This window comes from Anas platyrhynchos, chromosome 37 (genome assembly GCF_047663525.1).
Source record: "Anas platyrhynchos isolate ZD024472 breed Pekin duck chromosome 37, IASCAAS_PekinDuck_T2T, whole genome shotgun sequence".
In the NCBI taxonomy this organism is placed as follows: Eukaryota; Metazoa; Chordata; class Aves; order Anseriformes; family Anatidae; genus Anas; species Anas platyrhynchos.
In genome coordinates this window covers 4461466-4485384 of record NC_092625.1, presented here as the reverse complement: position 1 = coordinate 4485384, position 23919 = coordinate 4461466, and the positions used below count along the sequence as shown (strand labels likewise).

The 23919-nt window shown below is 41.9% G+C and overlaps 2 protein-coding genes across 6 annotated transcripts in view; one reads left to right on the top strand and one right to left on the bottom strand.

Annotated features, from left to right (window-relative positions):
- Positions 1 to 10247, bottom strand: part of LOC139998563 (protein N-terminal glutamine amidohydrolase-like) — a 16424-nt gene extending 6177 nt beyond the window's left edge. The window contains exons 1-3 of one of the 5 annotated variants that reach the window (XR_011806250.1): positions 2007 to 2141; positions 1720 to 1819; positions 82 to 960 (exon numbers count right to left, since the gene is read on the bottom strand). Coding sequence is in view for 4 of the 5 variants with exons in the window: in XM_072032258.1 (XP_071888359.1) it covers positions 613 to 960; positions 1720 to 1819; positions 2007 to 2083 (525 nt within the window). In the remaining variant the exon portion in view is untranslated. Of the gene's footprint in view, positions 1 to 81; positions 961 to 1719; positions 1820 to 2006; positions 2142 to 9566 lie in introns of those variants that run through there. The other 4 variants (XM_072032259.1, XM_072032256.1, XM_072032258.1 and 1 more) reach the window with 4 other exon arrangements.
- Positions 2469 to 23919, top strand: LOC113841744 (ATPase family AAA domain-containing protein 2-like). Its single transcript, XM_072032225.1, has 21 exons — positions 2469 to 2603; positions 6426 to 6540; positions 6977 to 7082; positions 7887 to 8009; positions 8238 to 8340; positions 8561 to 8676; positions 10937 to 11111; positions 11483 to 11571; positions 11907 to 12066; positions 12911 to 13001; positions 13429 to 13743; positions 14054 to 14180; positions 15158 to 15341; positions 16315 to 16548; positions 17991 to 18197; positions 19341 to 19500; positions 19855 to 19968; positions 20065 to 20214; positions 21284 to 21532; positions 22218 to 22351; positions 23646 to 23919. The coding sequence occupies exons 1-21, from the start codon at positions 2478 to 2480 to the stop codon at positions 23691 to 23693; spliced, it is 3126 nt and encodes a 1041-aa protein (XP_071888326.1). The 5' UTR covers positions 2469 to 2477; the 3' UTR covers positions 23694 to 23919.

Sequence of the window (23919 nt, the reverse complement as noted above, 5' to 3'; positions counted from 1 at the left end):
GATTCCTTAACATGTAGGAAACACGGGTATGGCAGGGGGTTGGAGAAACTCCAGTTATTATTTTCAGTGTTAGTTACTTACATTCATTGCAGTTTTCCAAAAAGTAAATTGAAGATAGTTGTTGTTAACTCCTATTCCTTCTCAGATCATCCCGATAACACTTGGACCTCTTTTTAAACCAAGCCTTTTGTACAATATAAACACACTGATAATTTTCCAGAAAATGATTCTGTAAGGACAGAATTTCAGAAATTCATAGATTTTTTTTTTTTAAAACAGAATTTCTGAAACAAATTGCCATGCAAAATTTATTTTTTCCCTCCCATACAGTATAACCATAACTACACATCTTTAAAAGGAATTCTGTAGTGGCAACTACTGAACTACATTAAATTAAATGACACGCCAAAAACTCTGGAAGAGCTTACATACAAGCTGGCACCTGAAGACATGTATTGCTCACGTTTTTCCATCCCATGTCAGACCTATATGGATATTTTCACCCGTCAGCTTGTTACAAGACATCTATTTAACATCCTACAAAGCTGGCGGGCCCCAACAAAACCAGACAGTAATTTTCACAGAACTGTTGTGCACTCTTACCGATGCTAACTAAGCTTTGTCACCTGGTGGTTTTATGGGCCATCTCACTGCTATTTCCCTGTGAACAATAAAAGGGTTGCATTTAGGCTGCTGTAGAAGAATAATAAATACTAATACAGAACTACAGGACGGCTGAGGTCGGAAGGGACCTCTGGCACATACAGAGTGCTTCCTGATGCTCAGGGGGGACATAAACCTAAATTCATTCCAGCAGAGGTATCTAACACTACCCACATCTGATCCTGCAGACCTCAGCTGCAGAGGCACGCACTTAAATACTGACAAAGAAAGAACAGAGGGCCTTACCCAGACAACAGGCTCATCTCCATGCCCTGACTTCTGTTTCCAGAGCGGGACCTGAAAGTTAAGCAATTTGGCATAAACCACTCCTGACTTACAGAGATTAGTTTCACGTTGGGTAAGTTCTTTGCTAAACTCTGCATTTCATCAGCTTGTATCAGTGCTGCTGTCAGAAAGCTTGCTCCAGTTTTTATCTTTCAGAAACATTAAACTGGACGCTATTCTGGACCATATAATGTAATATTCCCCCTAACCTGATGGATGACAGGGAAAAATCATCCCACAGCCCTTAGGGGCACCGTGATTCCTTCTTCCCACAATCCAAGCGTGTCAGGTAAGGACATTCATAGAAACATTCAGGTTGGAAGAGACCTTTAAGATCATCTAGCCCAACCTTTAACCTTTAATTAAGATTGATCTGTTGTTTTAGGGCAACTTCTTTTAAGCTTGGAAAGAATGCCATGAACCTTTTGTTCCCCTGAGGGTATCCTTATCCTTGGGGCTTCTAGAGGAGAGAGCAGGGCTCTCTTCTGGTGCAGCAGTTCGAGCTGTTTCCTTTTACTGTTTCTCAGGTTCTGGTGTTGCCTTGATGTCTTGAGCAAATACTGCGTGGGGTCTGGAGGCCAGAAACAAATGAAATTCTTCATGCTCCCAGGTGCTGCTGCCTGCGTGCCTCTCAGCTGCTGCAGGGGGGCCTGGGGCCAAGACTCACCTACCCCAGGCTGTACTTAAAAGGCCTGGGGTAGTTAAAGCGCCTCCCACCTCCCCCCGCCTCTGGTTTACCACCCCCACGGAGCGCACAACTCACCCACTCACCATCCTCCTCTCGTTGGAGATGAAAACCGCGTAGAACTCCTCCACAGGGCGCTCCCCCCGACTCCTGATGTAGTCGCACAGCTTCCACACGTTTTCCTCACTGCAAAACACAACCGTCGACGGCACCGTTTTCTTTTCAATCCCCTTTTCACCTTCACTTCCAGCAACCCAAACCGGGCCGGGAAGGTTTCCCTGCGGGGTTTTTAGCTCCGTTTTCAACTCCCCCCCTCAGCGTGCCGCCAGCCTCCAGTCAGGCGCCGGCCGCCATTTTCAGGCGCCTCCCTTACCAGTAGCAGCCGGTGTAGGCGCAGGCGGCTCGGGGAGGCACCGCCGGCCGGTACCGGTCCTCATCCAGCTCCGCCATGCTCCGGGGGCAGATTTCCCGTGCTGGGGAACGGGGCCGGGCTCCTGAGGGAGCCGCCTGAGGGCGGGCGCGGAGCCCGTGAGGAGGCGGTGCCCGCCTGAGGGGGCGGCACGCGCCGCTTCCCGCCCGCCAAAAGGCTCAAACGGTGCTGCGCCTCCCGCCTGTAACCCTCCGCCGGCAAAGATTTAAAAAATACTTCCAAAAAAAAAAAAAAAATTAAAAGAGCGGGCGAGGGCCGGCCCTCAGTGAGGGCCGGAAGAGGGAGCCGCGCCGAGGAGGGAAGAAAGGGGGGAGGAGGGGGATGGAGGGCTCCGTGTGAGGCGGAGGGATCCGCAGCGGGCCGCGGGGCCGCCTCAGTGGGCGCCGCGCCTCCGGGAGGCCCTGCGGCGCCGCCATGGTGGTGCTGAGGCGCAGCGCCGGCAGCCGCCGGCGGTCCCTGGCTGCCATGGACTCGAGCTCCGAGTTCCTCTCGCTGCAGCCCGGCGGCAGGAGGACGAGCAGGCAGAGAGCAGCCCCGGCCGTGAGTTCCCGCGGGGTTCCCTCCGAGCGAGCCCGGGCGGGGAGCTTTGGGGGGGGGTTCGTTCACCAGCCCCCCACCCCCTCAGGCGGCCCCGCGGGCAGGTGCACGCGGGGGGTGCTGAGGGGGCTCGGAGAGCAAGGCTAAAAATCAGGGTTAATTAGTGCTGAAGTAAAAAAACCGTTAGTTAGGGGGTGTAATGTGGTTACGACTTCCCTTAAGGGGTTGATGGTGTTAGGGAAAGCCCGAATTTGCTCTTAGGGACGATTCGTGTGTCTGGTATTTCATCCACACCTTTCCAGCTCCGTCTTGCTGCTCCCATCCCCGCTCAGCATCACCTGAAGGAATTGGCTGCTGTACACACAGCTAGCTAGAGCTCAAGCTCTGCTCTTCCCAAAGGCAGAGCAGAACCACCTCAAAGCACCTCCCAGCTCTCAGGGCGAGCCCCGCCTCCGAGCGATGCTTTCAGCTCTCCGTGCCGCCGAGCTCAGCGTTCTCGGCTCTTTGGGTTCAGGCTGGGGTTTTGTTTTGCTCTTTCTCTTCCCCCTTCTCATTTCAAGTCTACTGAACTAAGCAGGAAGCAGCCCTTGGGGTGTCGTCTCTTTGCAAGCAGGCGCTGGAGGCTGCTTCAGTATCTCCACTTTGCCGTTGCAGTGTGCATGAGAAGCGGTTGTCAAAGCCTGCAAGGACTTGAGCTGCCCGTGGCACGTGAGGGAAGGCTGTGCAAAGTCAGGCAGGGCAAACAGCTGGCCCGCTTTCCTTGTGGGAGCAGGAATGAGGAAGTTAAATGTAAAGTTTTCACTGAAGCGAAAGCAGAATCCTTCTCATGAAACAGGTTGTAAGGTGTGTTTGGTTTGGTTTCTTTCTTTGTGTTTTTTCACCTCTTTGCAGAACTTTCCCATGCTTCAAGGCACAGAGTCACTCCTGTTTCGTTTGTAGGACCGCCAGCCTTTGCTGGAGCACTCATATAGCAGAGACATGTAGAAGTGCCCTAGATGACAGAGATGGCGATCCTGCTCCTAGCTGCTTGTTCACATCCTAATGTCTCTTCCCTGACTTTCTGGTGCGCAAAGACTCGGCAATAGCAGCTTTTGCAGTTTTCCCGATACCAGCAAGCCATTTACCTGCGTATTTCATCCATCTAGATTAAGGAGCATGCAGCAGAAAGTCTCAGGTAAACCGGAGTCTGATGGCTTCGTCTTCTCCCAAGTTTCCAGTCCCAAGGAGTCCTGTGGCAGACCGTAAGCGGCGGCTGTCCCTCTGGAGGCTGTTTGTCTGCAGCTTTACAACCCCGCTGTGATTCCTCAGGCCGAACAAGGTCGTTTTGTTGTGACCTGTACTTGACACCCGTGTGCTCCAGAGTTCCCTTTTTGTTTGGGGAAAGTGGGAAGTGGCCCTTTTCTCTGCTGAGCCTTCCTGAGTCATCTGCGTAGGGACTTGACACCAGAGCTCCTAGCCTAAACACACTTACCTGTTTGGCTGGCACTTGAGCATCTGCTTGCTTCCTTAGAGACACCCAACAGCTAACTTCTTAGAAGCAATTGTTGATCACTTCCCATAGTAGGAGGAAAATAACTTTCAAACTACTACAAAATTCCTTCCTGCAGTTTCCTTGCTCTGGTTTAGCCACTTGCTTCTGCTGAATTTCACTTCTTGAGTGTGTTTTTTCAGCCTTGTGTGACTGATACGAGCCAGTTCTGCCCTGCTGGCAGCCTGCTGCAGGTAACGTAGTGCTTCTCAGTGTCTGCTGTCTCACTGACTTGGGATGCTTTTGTAGGAGCCAGAGGATGGTCAGGGTTCCTGGTCCATTGTTCCTGGCTGTGCCCTTGTTTGAGACAAGGTGAAGATAAAAGAAGAGCTGATAAAGAATAACACGAGTACACGGCACTGTGCTTGTTGCAGAGAAGTCATCAAAGAAATGCATAACTATGTGTACAGAGGTCTCCTGAGTTATTCCACTCTTTCCTTTCTTATGCCTCCCGGAGGAAAAACATTAAACATCACTGTGGCAGACCAGGCTGGTCTCATCAAGCTTTAGGTCTTGTTTCATCTCTGCTGGGTCTGGGGAATAAAAAATGTCTTCAAGAGTTGTTTCAGATGCCTGGATTCAAACTTGTGCTAGGGCAAGCATCTCGTGAGGCCCCTTTCTATCAGCACGGAGAACAGGAGGGAGAAAAGCATTCTCCCACGTGCCCTTACCAGTGCCCTCCTCTAACTTCTTCATGCCTTTGCTGTTACCTTGAGCAAACACTAACTAAGCTCTTAGTAAAGTTAGTGCCGGGAAGCAGAAAAATCTTGTCTATTTTCTGACTTTGGAGTGAAATTTCATTTGATGTACTCTTGCTGGAACTTCATTTTGTAAACAGAACGACCCCCCAATCAAGGATATCACAGCTTCCCTCCCGTACTAAAAATGATAGTACTCACCCTTGTAGGAGCAGCAATGTGAAGAAGGTCAAGGGCAGTAAGAAGGGTTCAAAGCTTTGATATAACAAGCCTTACACTTTTTTTTGACAGAGCTCCTAATAAGCATCTTTAGCAAGGTCTGGAGATGGGAGAAAAACTCGAACTAGATTTTAATTCTAGGATGTATAATGTCAAGCTTGACTGTTCCTCTGAACAGTCAATTGAATTTAAATTTTTTAATTTAATTAGTTTAGTTTTTTTAATTTAAATTCAATTGAATTCAAAGTTTTGAATTTAAATTCCAATTCAATTTAAAGGTTTTTTTTGTTGTTGTTTTTCACGAAACACTAAGTTTATGTGAAAGGTTTTGCTGCAATATCTTTTTGCCAAGGATATTAAGCTTAAGTTATCCACAAGAAAATGGTGGGGAGAGGGAAGCTTTAGTTTTGAAAGTTTTTGTTTGTTTGTTTGTTTTTTTCCTCCAGGTTTTTCTTGAGCACAGGGTTTCTTGAGAAAGGGTTAGTGGAGCAATAAAGCAAAGAAATTCATGCTTTTGTGATAGAAGTGTTGGAACACCAAGGACTGGAGATGGTAGTGATCACAAACTCATTTACTGATCGCTCAGTTTTCCGTGTGCTGTCTGTATACCCCATGGCACCTACCTTGCGTTCAGAAAGCAATGCAACCTTTGGGGTTAAAAAATAAAAACCAAAGAGGGCGGTGCTTTCCAAGAAAAAAAGATAAGTCCTTTTGGCAAACAGGTAGGTGAACGGAGTATGTACGTTCCTTCCTCGGTGTCCTGCTGTTAACGTGAGAGGATATTCACCAGAACCCAGTAGATAATTGCACTCTGGTTTTTGTGTTTTTTACCATCTTTCATGAAACAACTTCAGGTTACTTGACAGAAGCTAATGGCCTAAGCTTATGTGCATTTGGCATTGTTTTCTCATTGGTGAGCTTCAAGCCTGTGTCTGGCCCATTATTGCTCACAGAATTTGTGGCAGAGCTAGACTTGGACTTAGATTACTGTGCTTAGTCTTAGCACTACAGATTATTAAAACCCTTTCCATTAAACACTTTCTCAAACTAAGAAGTGACTTTCTGAAATAGCTGTTTTCAGAAGATCTGCATCTTAGCTAAGCAATATGACAGAATTTTGCCTGTTGTTAAACACTGAGGCTGACGACAAGTCCATCAGCAGTTTCAGAGAGGACAGACAATGTCTAGATGCATGCTCATCTGCTAGGATTTGTGATTTCTGAAACGTGACTTGCATAAATTCATCTTAAGGTTTTGCAGGATCCACTGTGTCATTAAAATAATGATAATAATAAAACTTACAGGCATCTGTGTAATGCATTTTGGATTTCATATAATTTGCAAAAGTACTTAACGATTCGGTGTCATTTTGTGGTACAGTACAAACAGCAAGAGGAAGTGAGAACAAAGAAAATGACGGTGAAGATGTTCCAAGGCGTTACAACCTTCGACGGAGGAAACCTGTTGACCGCTACCAAGCTCCTATGGAAAGCAGGTTGAACGCACAGTTTCTCTTAAAACCTTATTTCTTGCACATAAGTGAGATAATTTTTTTCAATGCAAATACATGTGTTTGCGCACACAGTTCTGTTTCAGTTCTGTACCTTCATTCTGCACATGAACTTCGCTGTTTTTATCAGACACGTGTGTCCTGTGCCCATTATATTTCTTTGCTGTTTGGCCTACTTAGTGCTATGTATCCTTGATATAACAGTAATTAATCACACTTAATAGTCTTGCTCTTGTGATTTTCAGTTCACCTTTAAAAAGGGCGTAGTTTTCCACTTGTACCATGCACTGATGAAAAGCAAAAACGGTTAAAAATTCTTCTGGAATTAGGGATGAGTGAAACACGTGGCATTTTCTTTATCTTTTGATATCCTCCTCTCTTAAATGTATCTGTATCATTATTCTAAATTCTTTCCTTTCAGTAAGACAAAGAGATCGAGAGAGGACTAACTCGGGCCAGCCCTGTTCTGTCAGACAGAAAGAGTCACTTGAAAATGCTGGGTCACAAAAATGTAGAAGACGTGCCAGGTTGGTGTATGGCTAGTGATAGCTCTTACTTATCCGTAGAGCTGTCAGTCTCCTTACTGCATAATGCTTCAAAGGGTTTTCAGTTTAGTGGTAATTACAGAGTAAGTTTATGATCGGTACTTTGGTAGTCTGAGGATAGAGAGGAAAGAAATATTTGGAGGGCAGGAGGTGGATACTTTTAAGTTGGTTTCTTTTTTAAATCCAATATTTGTGGGTCGCTGATAAGATGATTATGGAGGTAGTGTCTGAGTTTCTGTAACTGAAATTCTTTGGTTCTGGAACTGAAGCCAGAATCCCCCCTTAAAAATCTTAGTCACACTATTTAATCTTGAAGGATACAAATTATTTTCTTAAAACCAAAAATAATTTTATTCGATTTAGAGGGAGAGGCTTTATGGAAGTTTTGTTGGATTAAAAAAAAAAAAAGTTATCACTCAAATACTGACTCTAGTTTCTGTTTGGAATCAACTAATGTTTCTATATGAAGTTAACCTTAAACAATAAAAGATCTAAATGAAATCATAAATTGCCTTAGTAATGATAAAGGCTTTTTGGATTCTGTAAGCAGTTAGTGCGTAGAGAATGCTGTTGATTGCCAGATATTTTGTTGAGCATTCTTGAAAGCAGACAGTTGTCACGAGGAAAATCATGTCATGGCCTTTGAAATCAGATTGCTAAGGAGTACAATGGACTGGAAAATAGATCTCAGAGTAAATTTTGAGATAGAATTCCCTTAATTTTTGGTGTTACTTAGTATCTGCTCTATTTTCTTTTTAACTTTCTGGTTTATATGCTTGCTTGCAGACAGAGACATGCAGATGACATCAGTGATTCTACACCCTCTTGCTCATCTCCCTTGCTTAGCACATGTGATACGGAGGAGAGTGGTGAGAGCAGTGAGGACAGCGAGAGCACATCTCCAAGAAGGTTGCTGTCATTAGAGAATAGGGGAGGGATGAATCTCCTTCAAATGAATATTTAGCCATGTTTAAGTTTATCTAAATTTAACTGTGTGAGTTTATGTCAATTAGTTAGGTCTTCTATATATTAATTAATGTTTTCTACATTTGCTTGGCATTATTATGAAAAACAAAAATCTTCGAGTTGCATCTTAAAGAAAAAGAAGCCCTATAACTTCTCCTTAATTCAAATCAGGACTTTTCGAGTGAAACTTCAGAAACAGGACCTAAAGAGAGTTCAGAGGGATCAAAAGAAAGTTGGAGGAAGTCAGGGAGATGCAATGCAAATAGATAGTGCGGTAAGTCTTAAACTAATCATCGTGTCAGCGAGTGTTTCCAGGGATTATGAAAGATCTCAGTGTGCCATCTACAACTACCTTTGTTGATGGTTTTCTCTAAAGCAACTTCAAAAGTTGCCCAGAATGTTTCCGTTGTGCTGAGATAATTTCTGATGAAACCTTGATCTAGGTTGCTGCTTTCTTTAACATACAAACTCTGTTGTGTTGAATTTCTCTTTAGATTGGATTTGAGAACGTGGGTGGTCTTTCCGAACACATCGCAGCTTTGAAAGAGATGGTGATTTTTCCCCTCCTGTATCCAGAAGTTTTTCAGCGGTTCAATATTCAGTCCCCCAGGTAACTCATTAAAGTGATAAATCGTAAGTCAGCTGTTTTCAGGAGAAAGTTCAATTCAGGCATCAATATGCTTCCATGCTTCAACATTTTGGCAGCGGTGAACGTTTGTTTTAGTAGTGGCAAAAAGTGGTTTCTTAAAAATGGATAGAATCCAGAATATTTGTAGGTTAAAAATATAAGCAACGTCTTAAAATTTTAAGTTTTACCGTCTGGTGTCTTTAAAAAGTTGGGTTAGTTGGGTTGGAGTGGTTTTGTTCTCAGTTTTATGTACAAGTCAGTGTCGCGTTAAAGGGGTGTAGCTGATTAACCGTCACGGGCCCGTTTGAATTCAGAGTACTGAACCAGTCGGACATTCACCAAAACTGGGGGTCCGTTCGGACAATCACCAAAAACGTAATAACCGCCTGGGGGTCCACTCAGACATTCACCAAAAACGTATTAACCACCTGGGGGTCCGTTCAGACATTCACCAACAATGCATTAACCGTCTGGGGGTCTGGTTAGATTCAGAACACTGAATTATCACGGATAATCACCCTCACCCAAGTCGCATTAATGAAAGCTATCACAATGCAATCAAGTATGGTTTATTACAGCAACAGAATATCAGGTTCTTTTGGATTGCCGGCGATAGTGACTGTCTGCAAAAGCAAGCTAATATGCATGAAATACACAGGCGTTATAGGTGTTATAGATGTGACAGGTGTTATAGGTGTTGCAGATGTTATAGGTGTTATAGGTGTTACAGATGTTATAGATGTTATAGATGGTATAGATGTTACAGGTGTTACAGGTGTTATAGGTGTTATGGGTGCACAGCCTAGAAATAAACGCGTTGAAAGGATCAAAGACTCTATATAGAGATTTATAAGCAAATATTCAGATCTCACCCAAAGGCGTCCCAATGGGGGGGGAAGAGAGGTTCAGCCCGTCGACTGATCCCAGGAGTCAGGAGGTCCTAAGGATGCTGTATGTCCTCGGGATGGTATCTCCCCTGACGATGGTATCTTCCCTCACATCCCCTCTCTCTTGGGCCAATTTATATTATTTTCTATCTTTTAGGTGGAGCTTGAGTGGCTCTAGTCAAGCATATCTTAGTTATGATTGGTGTAAAGTTTTCCCGTCTCCGTTTAAAGTAATAGGCTCCGAGAAATTCAGAGCGCATGCTCAGTGAGGGGTGGTCGCACCTTGGAGGCGGGTAGCTTTTGGGATGGAGGTGTGTTTTGGTATTATAATGATATTATAATGAGCAAAAAGTACACTAGGGTACAGCATTTGTCAAAACATGACAGGTCTTTGGCTTAGGGTGGCAAAAAGTGCTGCTTTGTGCACAAGAACAATCGAGGTCCCACCTGATCACAGAGCCTAGCCGTGGTGTCTCCACTCCACTCCACGCTCCGTGGTGTTCCTTAGAGCTAGCACACCAAGTTTCCCCAGCGCGATAGCATCTAAGGTTGGGAGCCTAGGGAACACTCAGATAATGCAGTTATGCCCTACCCTGAAAGCCTCTTCAAAGCTGTACCTTTTCCTTAAAAACGTGAATGTTAGTTTTATTTTCCTAGTTACTTCAGGCATTTACACCACAGTCAGCTTGATTAGTTTGTAGGCAAGAAGGGATTATCTAGTGGAAGTCAATTGTAATATGTTGCCTGGAAGCCCAATTGTTTTTCCTGCCTACTTTTGTTTTCTTTTTTTTTTTTCCCTCTGAGTGCTAAGGCATCTCTTTTCCTTCCGGCTTTAGGCTTCCTCACGTGCCATCAGCAATAGATGGTCTGAGAGACCAAACCCAGTAACTTAATGCTTTTGAGAGGAGCATTAAATGCTTTACTATCAGATTCTGCATATTATGAAAGCAAGAATATGCAGTTTATCACTGAAGAATGAAGTGGTGATTCACCATTCAGCCCATTCTCAGATTCTGTGCTGAAGTTTGCCTGTTTGGCTCCGGTTTGCTGTGATCAAACTGTTTGTCAGCAGTTTTGGAAGTGTCCTTCTGGGACAGTATGCTCTCTTTTGAAGGTTTTATACACTTGAGTTACCCCCTTATTCATTTCTTTGGGTGAAAAAAATGAATTTTCTTGTGAAACGTTGTAAAAATGCAGAACTTCTATCTGTTCTGACTCTACCCACACTTCAGCTATTACTGCTGTCTTGTACATGATGTGTTTTGGTTAGGAAAGACGCTTGTTCTAGAGATGATGGTTGTAGGAGGTACTCATCATGATGTTTTTTTTCCTATCTGGATCGTTTTTTATTGCAGAGGCTGTCTATTTTATGGCCCCCCAGGAACAGGGAAAACACTAGTTGCTCGTGCACTTGCCGGTGAATATAGCCGAAGTGACAGAAAAATAACATTTTTTATGAGAAGTGCTTCGGACTGCATGAGAAAATACGTGGGGGAATCAGAACGCCAACTTCGTGTGTTATTTGAACAGGTAAGGTTGAAATGCACAGTGTGTTCTGTCAGAGTTGAAACCATTATTTTCTGTGGTCAACGTTTTTAAGTAGAACTTGCTTTTTTTGTATTTTGTTATTTTTTTTTTCCCACTGAAACGGAAATGCCAGTGTTTCTGCTGTGAATGTCAGCTGTAGGAGCTACTGGAACGATTTGCTTCCTGTCACCCGGATACAGTGGGTTGACACAGACTGCTGTCTTCTGTTAGTCATGCCAGATACTCCAGTAGCTCTATCAGTAGAGGTCCCAGAGGCTGAAGTGAAAAATCTAGTTTAGATGACATTCCAACCATGATGTTTTTGTGTATTTTTCCTTTAGATAATGGTGTTTTACTCTGTGTTTTTGTGCTAGGCCTATCAGATGCGACCTTCAATTATTTTCTTTGACGAGATAGATGGTCTCGCTCCTGTGCGCTCTAGTAAACAAGACCACATTCATAGGTATTACAGTTTTGCACCTACATAAAATCTGCTTGATCTTTGGGGAATGAAAAAAAAAAAAAAAGGATGATGACCTGTTTAATTTACTGTGAACACGTTAATTTATCCTGAAAACTTGTAACTCAATGCCAAAACAGGTGCTTCTAAACAATAGTTGAAACCAATTTACTAAGCCTGATATCAGCATGTGGTCTGTGTTAACTTACCTATTGTTTATGTCTTAAAATGAGTCTTGTCCTTAAAGCTTGTCCTTTTTGACTACTCATGGAAGAAAGTCATGTGGAATGTGACAAAATTTACTGAACCAGTAAGTAAAAATTATATTTTTCTATTAGTTCCATTGTTTCAACTCTTCTGACGCTTCTGGACGGCATAGTTAACAGCGGGGAGATCGTGGTAATCGGAGCTACCAACAGACTGGATTCTATAGATCCTGCTTTACGAAGACCAGGACGCTTTGACAGAGAGTTCCTCTTCAACTTGCCAAATAAAGAGGTGAGAACTGAAATTCAACGTTAGCGCTACCATGGCAAAGTCCAACTTTATAGGAAAAAAAAATTGACAACTTGAACAAGAGAGTGATATGTGGAGACACTGCGTTGTTCCATGGAGGGCAAATCTGGTACTGAATATATATGGTCAAGATGATACCACCAAGTAGTTAGTTCTGTAATCAAACCTTTCATTCCCAAAGTTGTACCTGTTTGCTTAATTATTTAGTCCACTTGGGCGCTTTCATCATGAAGTTGTGTTTTTGGTCTCAGTCCTTCACTTATGAATGAATAGGGGGCATGTGTGCATTTGATTGTGCCCCAGATCAGTGGTAGTAGTTTGAGTCATAATTATTTTCTTCTTTATAGTAATTGTAGCAATTTGAAACATTGTGCCAGAAGTGCTTTCTGTGAATTTACTGCCTGAAAAGCAAATGTGATGAAGTAATGAGACTGTCACAATGAAAGCTTGTTAAATTTTAGAGAAGTTTTTTGGACAACAAAGAAATGTTTCTGGATAAATTTTTCATTGCAGTATTTTCCTCTGGGTCTTTAGGTCTCGTAGTTTGGAAACTTGTTATTGAAGCTATAAATGCCTTTTCTTTCACTGTAGGTTCCTAGAAAAAAGTCCAGTGTAACAAATAAGAAATATTCAATTTCCTGGTTGACAATGCAGAGTGTATATTAAATAACTGTAAAATACTTGAAAGTTGAGCAAGTAAGAAAAGCGTATTAGTAGATGAGGGGTTTTGAGGGAGGACTGTTTTGGTTTTTTTGTTTGTTTGTTTCTTGTTGGTATTTTTAAGGAAAACTTGAGACAAGCTAAAATGCAATGATTTTGCTTCCAGGCTAGAAAAGAAATTTTCAAGATTCATACTCGTGACTGGACCCCTAAGCCACCGGACATGTTGCTTGATGAACTAGCTGAGAAATGCATTGGTAAGACTGAAACCAAAATGGATTCTTGCTTGTGACCAAGTTGTAAAGAACCTTAGCTTGTACCAGGCAGTACCCAAGCTCTTGTGCCTTGCTGCACAACTAGTCAACGAGGCAGCTGGCACGCCTTCATAGCAATCAGAGTTAGATGCTTTCATCTATTTACTCTTTGTTGTCGTTCCTCTTGTTGTCTGAGAACATTAAATGGTTCTGGGGCATCTGCCTCAAGAGTATAGTTTTTGATGAGGAGTCTGCTTCAGCTGCATAAGCGCAGGATATCAGGCAGTGAGCAACATGAAACTTCCCTGCAGAGCGGTAGCACTTTGAATTCCCTGTTAACCTGTTTGGTTTTGACATGACAAATTCTTTAAATGTTGCATGTTGTAAACCTGGGCCTTGACTGATGTAACGTTTGATTTTTGTTTGTTAGGATACTGTGGTGCAGATATCAAATCCCTATGTACTGAAGCTGCTCTGTGCTCTCTGCGCCGATGCTATCCTCAGATTTATGCAAGTAGGGAGAAATTGCAACTAGACGTTAATTCTATTAAAATAAAAGCAAAGGACTTTTTCATGGCTCCGAAGAAGGTTGTTCCGGCATCAAACAGGATCGAGGCTTCACCCGTACAAGCACTATCACCCATTTTCAAGCCACTTTTTAAAAGATCAGTAGCGAATATTTTACAAGTTGTGCAGAAGATCTTCCCGCAGGCACAGCTAGTGCTAAAGGAGGACCGACAGCAAGGTATAACCACAGCATCCACTTCTTTATAATTCTGCTAAAGATTGTTCGTAAGCTCCTTTATTCTAAGGGAGAGAAAAAAATCACCAAGAGTAGCGTACCTTATACGTACACATCAGTGGGACTTGGTACAGCTTTGTAGGGCCTTGTGCCATCTGCTTAGATCTGTGGTGGGATGAACTCTAGGAAATAGCTTTCAGTGTGTGCTCTCAAATGAAGAAAGGGTTTTGGCACTGATTTAGAAGCTGTATTAATGTAAGAGAAAGAGACAAAGGCTATTCAGGGAAGTTAACAAACCTCTTTTGCCTTTCAGACCATTTAAATCCTATTTTACAAGATGGTATGTTCAACAGTGATGACGATGCATCCTTGGTTTCCGGAGATGAATTCAAAGATGGAATGCCTGACGGACCGGAGAAAAAACTCCTCTGTTTCAGCAGGTAAAGAAAGATAGATCCCTGTTATGTTTAAATTCTCAGGTCTGATGAGTCTTTGTAAACAGTTCCAGCTGTTAAAAGTGTGAGGGGTGGTAGACGAAGGGGTAACATCAAGTTAGTGTGTAGAAGGGGTGCTTGGTATTCACAAGAAGAAAGGGTGAAGGGACTAAAGTTGTAATGAAGTTGCTCTGAATGACCCAATTGAAATGCCCAGGCTTCTCTTCCTAAGCCAAAGTGATCCGTAGACTACCAGAACACGTTGACTTAATCCATGGCATTCTTTGAAAGACTCAAGACCGCATACATGTCCTATCTGTCCTTTTAGCTAAAAGTACCCCAACTTTAGGGGTTTGTGTTGCCACCTTTTGCCCTTCTGTTTTCCAGGATTGTTAAACCAGTAGTGAATTTTGTAGTAGAAAGAACACTGAGAAATGGCTTGTTAAAACACCTTGAGAAAAATTTGAATGGTGTCTTTATTTGTTAAGCCACCAAGTTGTGTTAATCTTGTGGTATTTTAGTATGGAAGTCATGCAAGCCCACGGTTGGAAAGTTAGATCATGTTGTCGCAGCTGGATCAGTTATTTTTCTCAGTTTCTATTGCTGTGCTGTCCAGAAGATTTTCTGTCCTCTAGAGCAAGGCTAAGTCTCTAGCATCTTTGATTTAAGCCAGCAAAGGTACAGCCTGACTGTAGTGGGGAAACAAATGCTCATTGCAAATTTATTTCCTAGTAGTAAGGCAAGATTGCAGGGATATTAATTTGCAGTCTTGGTTTAGTAAAGAATAGGAAACACAAGGGAAGAAGATGAAACAATTGGAATGACTGAATAACTTAACTGGAAATCTTACATGTATTTAATGTACCACTGCCATTGGGATTATTTGGGGAGGGAAAAGAAAATCTATAGGAAAAGTACTTGGAACATCTGTGTGTCTATTCAGCACCTCATTTATAAGCTTGTTTTCTTAACTCTTGTTCTAGGAGTGCTTTCTGCGAACCAACATCACGCCGGCCCCGTCTGCTAATAGTAGGAAAAGAAGGGTACGGCCAGGTTTCTTACGTGGCACCCGTGGTGTTGCACGCTTTGGAGAAGTTTCCCGTTCACACCCTGGACCTTTCTGTTCTGCTTACAAACATTGCACCGCCAGAAGAAATCTGCGGACAGGTACCTTTTTTCTTTTTATTCTCATCGGATTCACTGACTGTATGTAGAGGATCAATCGAGTTGCAAGTAAGGTGAGCAAAATTCATTGGTAATGGAGGTGGCCTTCTTTTAATGTGCTGGGATGTTTGCTTCTGTCTGAAAATCCCCTTTTCTTTTAGACAGCACCACAAACAATCTGGATGTTGTACATGTCCACGTTTTCCATACCCAATTTTACAGTGAGGATGTTGCTAGCAGCTCAGGAAGCTGGGCGGTATTGCTAATGAACATCTCTTTGTGGAAAGAAATGCTGCTCATCTCCCTGGGATCCAGAAAGTAGTTCTCATTGCCTCCTAAGACTGTGTGCTCCCAGTAGATGGCTCTGTACCAGACTGCATGTCGGCTACTTTTTGTAGCCTTCTTTTAAATTATATTAGTAAGGCAACCAAGGTTTGGGGCTTCTGTTTATTTTGTTTTCACACGGACATACACAACTTGTGCTGTTGCAGTGTGTGCAATAAAAGCATTAACACGCTGATGTGGTTTTAGCTAGAAAAAATGAACAGATTTGGTGTTTTTACTTTTAGGCAGGAAATCCATTTTACTGTTTGGCATCACTACCTTAAAATATTTTTACCTTTAGTGGAAACATTTGAGAGCTATACAAGTAAGAACAGGCATGTTACACTACTGAATACTGATGTGTCCCAAAAGAGGGACATTTCCTTTCTTTGTTATGCGATGATTGTGGCTGTGGCCATATAGCTACGGTGTCTAGCCACTGCCTGAATATATCCTTCCCATCTTCTGACTAGAGTTCTCCGAATACTGATAATCTGAAAGGGTGCCCAGAGAAATTCCTTATGTGAAAGGATGCTTGCCACTCTGTTCACATAGTTTCATTTCATGGGGCAGTCAGATGGCTATGTAGCTATGTATTAACAGGTTATTCTCCGTGTTTTAGTTTTCTTACCCAAGCTTTCCTTTTCACTAGCTGATCCGAAATGCTCAGAAGACAGCACCAAGCATAAGTTATGTCCCAGATATCCATTTATGGTGGGACAACGCTGGACCTGCCTTGAAACTTACTTTTCTAACTCTACTACGTAACATTCCAGCATTTTCGCCAGTTTTGCTGCTTGCTACGTCTGATGTACGTCACTCAGATCTCCCAGAAGAGGTGTTTTTCAATACTTTTCTTACTATTTCTTCAGTTTCTTGTAATTTTTGAATGCTTCCAGCATCAAAATGCTGTGCTGTTAAATGCATACTGTTATTACTCAGGCACCCTAACAAATCACTTAAAATTTGCTTAGAGAAAAGGAATACTGTGAAAGCATCTGCTTAAAGTTTTTTCTGAGTCAAGCAAGTGACTTTCACCCCCTTCTCACGCATGCAAATAATAAATTAATACAATAATTCCGGTGGCTACAAAGTGGTTCAGTCAAGAATATGCAGTGCTTGAAATGACAAGAGGATGTCTTTACTGAAGAGACTTCTTCTGACAGTCTGTCATTCCATGCTATGTTGGGTAAACTGCTAATAATGCAATTTAGTAGAGAATTGAAACACTTTGATTAAAAAAAAAAAAAAATCAGTTTCTTTCTTCATATAGGCCAAAGCTTTCCAAGCTGGAAAGCTGAGTTCCAATTTCTGCTCAAGTAACTTTGGAATGGAATTCTAGTTGTATTCCTAAATAAACTGTAGTAAAAAAAGTACATGCAGAACTTCATTGACTTCTGAGAGTTTACATTAAGGGAAGGTGCCCAAAACAGGAACACGCTGTTCTCGTTCTGATTATTTTGTCTCAGTTATTGGGGGAAGAGAACGGGTCTTACCTAGACGTGTTTATTATCAACTGCTTTGAAAGTGCTTGAGTTCCCACAGAAGTTTTTGTGCAGGTTCTAAATTCCTTCTAAAATAAGTAGTGAAATTCCTTACCTACCTTTTAATACTAGAAATTGAAAATGGAGGAAGACGTAGAGGTACTAGCTACTTCAGACACCTTTTGGTAGAGAAATAAAAACTCAGCAAAAAGCCCTCACTTGTCTGCTGAAGCCTTTCTCTTCCCTCTATAGCCATAAAGGTTCTAAGTAAAGGATGCAGCAAGGCAAGTAAATACAAAGGAAGCGATGTTGGATGTGGTGAAAGGCATTACTTTATCAGTGTAGCGTACAATCCCTTCACCGAGCTTTAATTCTACAGGTGATTCTTAAAGGTGATATTTGAATTTGCCGTGCCAGCCTGTGAAAATGTAGCCGTTTAAGGCCAGGAAGATAACTTTTTTCAGTTTGTGTTCTTCAGGTTATTATTAATTTTAAAAGGTACTCGTCTTTTTGGAATAGAAGATGAGTTTTTGTGGCCTTAAATCTGAAATGTCTTTCCTCCTTCTGCTTTAGATCCAAAAATTATTTAATAAGGAATTTGGAGAAGTGTGCAATATTGAGGTGCCTGGTAGGGCAGAGAGAGCAGCTTTTTTTGAGGACCTAATTCTAAATCAAGTGGCTAAGCCTCCTGTAAAGAAAACGGGTGAGGAGGATATAAGAAGTACATCTAAAACTTTCCTATCGAAGTTACTAGCTCTTTGGGATTTGCTTTGGTGGTCATTTTCTGTCAGTAATTTGTCATATGCTTGAATTTGAGTACTGTAAATTGGCTAATTTTTCCTGATTAATTGAAGTTGATCGGACATTGGAAGTCCTGCCTGTAGCACCACCAGCTGAGCCTCAGAAGCCACAAGAGGAAGAAGTAGGGATGCTGGAGGAGGAAGAGGAGGATACCTTGCGTGAACTTAGAATTTTCTTGAGGGACATTACTCACAGACTTGCCACTGACAGACGTTTCAGGGAATTTGCAAAGCCCGTTGACCCACAGAAGGTAAACTAGTGCTGATCTGTGTGTCTGTAACTTCTCAGCGTTCGTATTTCTCAGCGTTTTGGGGAAGGTTCAACTTTGTTTTTAGGGCTGCGCTATTAGGATTTTGCAAGAAGCAGAGGCAGTGCTTTTACTTCTGCTGACTCTCAAACGTCTCTTATTGGATTATTCGCTGAAAGCCCTGGTTTCATTCTAAAAAGCCAGTCCAAATGCCAACACAGTTTGCTCGTGAAAAGGCTTTGGTATGTAGGCATGTCACAGCACTGAAAAGCCCAGAGATCCTCCCTTATAATTACAAACAGTATTTACAGGACTACTTTAATGAAGTCTAAAGCCCTTTATTGGACTGTCAGTACCTGTGGGAACAGGAATAGGAGCAGCCGTTTGTAAAAGTAAGTTTTGAGATCCTGTTCTCTGTTTCATCTGGAACTCCTCAATAGGAATCAACCATAAGTGCAGTGTGTTTTCTTTTTCCTCCAATTGGCTGCTTAGATCCCTTTTTCTCCTTAATTGATTAGATAAGTCTAAACTAGGGGCGTATATTTCAAAGACAGATGTAACTTGAATATACCTGCGGATCAGCAAAGTCCTCTTCATGTGGGCATCCACTGGCTTTTCTTCCCCTTTTCTCCTAGGTTCTTGAGCTGTGAAAAATCCAGACAGATACGTATGTCCTCATCTGAACTAGTTATTAGGCTCCTCTTACGGTCTGAGGGAAGAACTCGGCACCTCTGGGCCCAGTTACCTCATTCTAAAGTAGATGCCTGCAATAGGTACTTCACAGGTGCAATGCATGCACCTTTTCCTCAATGTCGACAACAAAGAGAATGTCGGATGGCTTACTCAGCTTTCACTGTTGTGATTTTCTGAAGCAAAGTGAAATGAATCTCCCACCCTCAGTGTTTCTTCTCTACCATGCACGTGCTTCTGACCGCCCTACCTCTTGTTGTCCTCTCCTAGCAGCTCTAATGCCAGTTGAAAGAGCCCTTCCATTTTTGAGAAGCAAACTGGTTAATTTCAGCATCTTCTGATGCATCGCAAATGTTCAGAGTTTTTAGGAAGTCGTTTATTTAAAGTTTTCAGAATAATTTGGTAGACAGTGCGCAAGGTTAAGAAAACCTCTGAATGCTTGTATTTGATCTGCAGGTACCTGACTATGCCACAAGGATTAAAGAGCCGATGGATCTTTTAACAGTTCTGACTCAAATTGACTCGCACCAGTACCTCACTGCAGGAGACTATCTGAAGGACATCGATCTAATCTGTAACAATGCCTTAGAGTACTACCCGGATCAAAGATCTACAGGTGAGGATGTGCTTTTTAGCCCTAGTTTAAAAAATCGGTCAAACGTATAGATGGATAAATGCTGTGTTCAAACAGTAGACTTCAGATGGATTAGATGATTTTGGACATCCACAGAGAACATCTCTTACCACATTGTAACTATTTTACCATTTTGCTACTTGGGCATGGAATTGTGATATAAGTGTTCCCAAGGAACTAGTGCTTTTGTTTAATTAACTTCTACGTTGTTATGCTGAAAATATTCACTGAGATAACCTTTTGGAACCAACCTATGAAGAAAGCAATTTTTTTCTGTGATCAAAACAGTTTCATTGGTTGGTAGACAACATTCAGTTAAAGTCTGTAAAATTTCAGATCGTCACAGAGCCTATGTTTTGCAAGACACTGCATATTCAATGGTGAGGAACGAAATGGATACAGAGTTTGGACGACTTTGTGAACAAATTAAAGAATCTCGTGAGAAAAGAGGTACGTGCTTTAACGCTAAGGATTTTAAGACTTGTCTCTGCATTTGTAACTGAAAATGCACGACGAAGATCTTTGGTATCTATTCTTTATTGCAAGGTCGCACCTCTCCAGCGTGGTCTCCATGGGACGACTCCAAGTCACCACAGCAGAACCCTGCTACTGAAGACGACAAACCAGAGGAAGAGAGTAATGAAAATGAGGAGATGACAGCGGCACCTGTAGATGCCAGTACACCCATTTCTAATGGTAAGTTGCATTTTATTCAGCTGCTCTTGTCATTCATACCTTCTCTGTTCTTGAGGCGCAACAGGTGTCTCTGATGCCTGGCTCTTTATGCCAGAGGTATTTTGTTTTCAAATTTACTTCAAAATGTGAGAGAGAAATCCAGAGGTCATTCATTCAATATAGTGATGAATTAAAGTTCAAAGAAAGTTGGTTTACAACATAAAAAACAAACAAACAAACAAACAAAAACAACTTTGATGGCCCAATTGACATTTAGCCGCCCCTAAATTGCTAATTCTTGAGGTAAAAAATGTTGTGGATGGCAGTTTCTGAATACTTAACTAGTTTTTAATTATGCAAAATGGCATTTTTACCCCCACTCCACCCCTCCCTTCCCCAAATGCTAAAATCTTAGCTACCTCATACTGTGATTCCCAGTTGAAGGAGGGAAGTCTAACTAGTGAGAGTGGGAATTTTGCCATGGACTCCACCCATATCCTTTTGCAATACTATATGAATACTACGAATGTTGGGCAAAACCACAAAGTTTGTTTTTTCACAAAAGGTTTACCAAATCAGGAAGCGTACGAGGTATAAGTCTTCATGTTTTTTCTCCTTTGAATATTCCCTTAAAATTGTCTCATTAATTAATCTCTTCCAAACACGTATTCAGCTTTTGAAGTCTTCAGCTTGATACCAGACTCGAAGGAGAGCTTATTTCCAGAGGCTTTTATGATGTTCATCTGTATTAGTTCATGTAGTAAGACAGTGACTTTGTCAAATAACCTCACGTTGTATTAATGCTGCCCATCCAAAGTAAGAATCCTCAGCATGTAAAATCCTGAAAGTGACTGTTTAGTGAATGAAATTCCGTAGCTGTGTGTGTGGTTTGTTTGCTTGTTTTTAATCTTAATAGCAAACTGACCCCATTAACTTTCAACTCTTTTCTCAGCATATGTAGGGATATAGGCAGTGGTAGCTCAGTTCCTTTGTTTTCCTTGTCAGTTGAGTAAGATGAAGATAATGGATTTTGAAGAAAGAATTCTTTTGGTTATGTTTTGGATTATTTTTTTATGCTGTCTCTTTGTAGGTGCGTCAGAAAGAAAGCGCAGAAGGAACAACTGTGCGCGTGCTGCAGCAAAGAGGAGTTCTCAATTCGATACAGAGAACAGAGTACCAACAGATGACCAAAACAATAGTGATGGAGAAGAGTTTGTGGACAAACATGTTTCTGACGTATGTCAAGTTAAACTTAACACTGAAAAGGAAAGTGCTAAGCTTTGTGGATATTCAACACCAAGATGGGGAACTATAACTAATGGAAATCCAAGTTCAAATGGTAAGGGAGAAGTCCATCAGATCCTTTAGCACCCTATTCTTGCTGAGGAGGATTGCACTATTTATTAGCTTTAGCCTTCAATTTCACTCTATTTTTTCTGTTACAGCTCTCAAAAATCATCACACAGTTTATTCCATAACGATGTTGCTCCTCTAATTGTGCAAGCCTAGCCCACATGTTTCTGTAGGTGCTGTTTTTTTGATTCTAAAGTGTGTTTTTTTCTAATGGTACCTAACTGAAAGCAGGCAGTCACTGACACTCTTTTATTGTACGAGGTGCTTTCCAATAACGAGCAGCTTAGGTGAAAAAGCAGCACTTCAAGATGCGTGGATCCAGAGTAACATGTGGAATAGGAGACTTAAGCCCTAATGTTGTACTCTAAGATGTGTTCCCTAACCTGAATTGGCAACATGACTATTTTTTTTCACTATTAACCTTTTCATTAGTGCTTTTTGTTTGTTTGTGGGTATTTTTGTTTGCTTTTTTTTGTCTTAGTTTCTGTTTTTTTATGGAGCAGTGGCTTTAGCTGGAAAGAAGGGAGAAGCCAAGTATTTCTCAGTGCAGACGATAACAATTCTGTCTCTGTATTTGTAGAGAGAGACTGTTTTGCAGGTACAGGATACTTCACTGAGACTGTATTCTAGATAAACAGGAAACCTGACTGAAGAAATTTGTGTCCTTCCAGATTCCTGGGCATTTCAAGCAGTGACTCCTGAACATTCTTGGGAAGAAGACCAGCAACAGATAAGTGATGAGAACCCTGTACAAGTTCCTACAGAGACAGACTACATAGTTATCGTGGATCGCTATGAGCTCAAAGTATGTCTAATTTCAGCTTTTTTTTTGATGCTCAAATAGGACATATGCACTGTGACTGTTTAGTTTCCATACCTCGTGTAGATTTCTGTAGGCTACCATTTGCTTCTGGTCATCTGTAGTTTAGGAGACAGATTCTTTGCCTAATTTTTAAGATAAAAGGCCTTGCTGAATTTTAAAATACCACATTGACAACCTGCTAGCACTATTATGGATATCATTTAATGATTTGTAATTTTAATGATGGGTTTGAGGGCTTTTATTTGGGGATTTTTTTTTCATGCTTTGATGTATTAAGAACCTGAAAAGGATCTTTATTTCTTGCAGTGATGATTTTAAACCTGAAGTTAGCAGGTTGACGTAAACTAGCTAGCCATGGAGAAGTGACTACTTTTCTGAAATTCCTTGAAAGTGCAGCATTAGAAGTTCTTATAGTGTGTGTGTGTGTATATATATACACGAGGGAGGCAGAGTTTGCTGATTAGATGATAGCAGCATTATTTCCAGGGGGCAGTAGTATTTCCATTTGGTATGGCTGCTCCCTAAAGCTACATACTCGCAGGCTCACACAGCTAATGGACAGCTGTGGCAGTGGAAGAAGGTGCTGCCACTAGCTTGTCACTGTTGCTGTGCCAGAGATTATCATCTCTGCATCTTTGGTAATAGAAATGGCTGTGTGAGAGAGAGGTGATTGCTACAAGCAGTCACTTTGCTATTTACCCACCCCTGAATTTAAAGGTAGGACTGAGCAAACTAATCCACCTTTGCTCTGGGCGTTTGAGCAATCTGTTCTGCCAGCAGAGTTGTAGGCATGGCACACGTGGGTAAAGGTAATCACCTAAGGGTGCTTCCTTTTCCAGCTGGCACAGCTGTATCTACAAGATCTGCAGCCTTTTTACAGTGCCCCGCGCTGCTGCAACGCTTCTCTAATGAAATGCAACAGTGGCTTTGCTGTGGCAGCAGCTGTCCTACAAAGAGGATCGTGTCATTCCCTGCTGCTTTGGGAGCAGTCGACTTGCAATTACAACCGTTGATGTGATTGATTAGTAGTAAAAGATTGTCCGAAATTTCAGCCTTTCCTTTCTCTGAAATATGAAAAATTAACTCATATTTTCCCTGCTGAAATCTTATGGGATATTTAATCTGTTCTCTGAAGTGTCACATTTTATTTAATAGCGTAAGAAAAAGTAGGCTGTCACTTGTATTGTTACTGTTCAACCTCTGAAAACATATAGAGCGTATTCAAAGGATCTTATACTATTCTAAAGTTGTTGTTTTGCTCCATTGTTGTCTTCAGAAACTGTTATGCTTTGTCACTAAGATAACGAAGGGATTTGACATTTAACACCTGGAAAAAGTATATGGCGTCATTAATCAGTGTATTTACAACCATAGAGAAGACTACGACAAAACCGATTTGGTGGAGGTAATTTTTGTTTTGAATTCTAGCGCTTTCTGTCACTGTTACGCAGTATTTGTGTGTTCTGGGATATCGTGGTTGTTTAGCATTGCTCTTTACTGCTTAGGTGTCTGTGCACAGACAACAACAACAGTACGACTTCTCCCTTTCA

What these genes read in the sequence shown, in the direction of transcription:
- LOC113841744 (XM_072032225.1), top strand. Translation starts at nt 2,478, where the DNA reads ATGGTGGTGCTGAGGCGCAGCGCCGGCAGCCGCCGGCGGTCCCTGGCT. An exon ending in TTCGTGTGTTATTTGAACAG is followed by an intron (nt 11,112 to 11,482) that starts GTAAGGTTGAAA and finishes TTTTTGTGCTAG; the next exon opens with GCCTATCAGATGCGACCTTC. An exon ending in AAACTCCTCTGTTTCAGCAG is followed by an intron (nt 14,181 to 15,157) that starts GTAAAGAAAGAT and finishes CTCTTGTTCTAG; the next exon opens with GAGTGCTTTCTGCGAACCAA.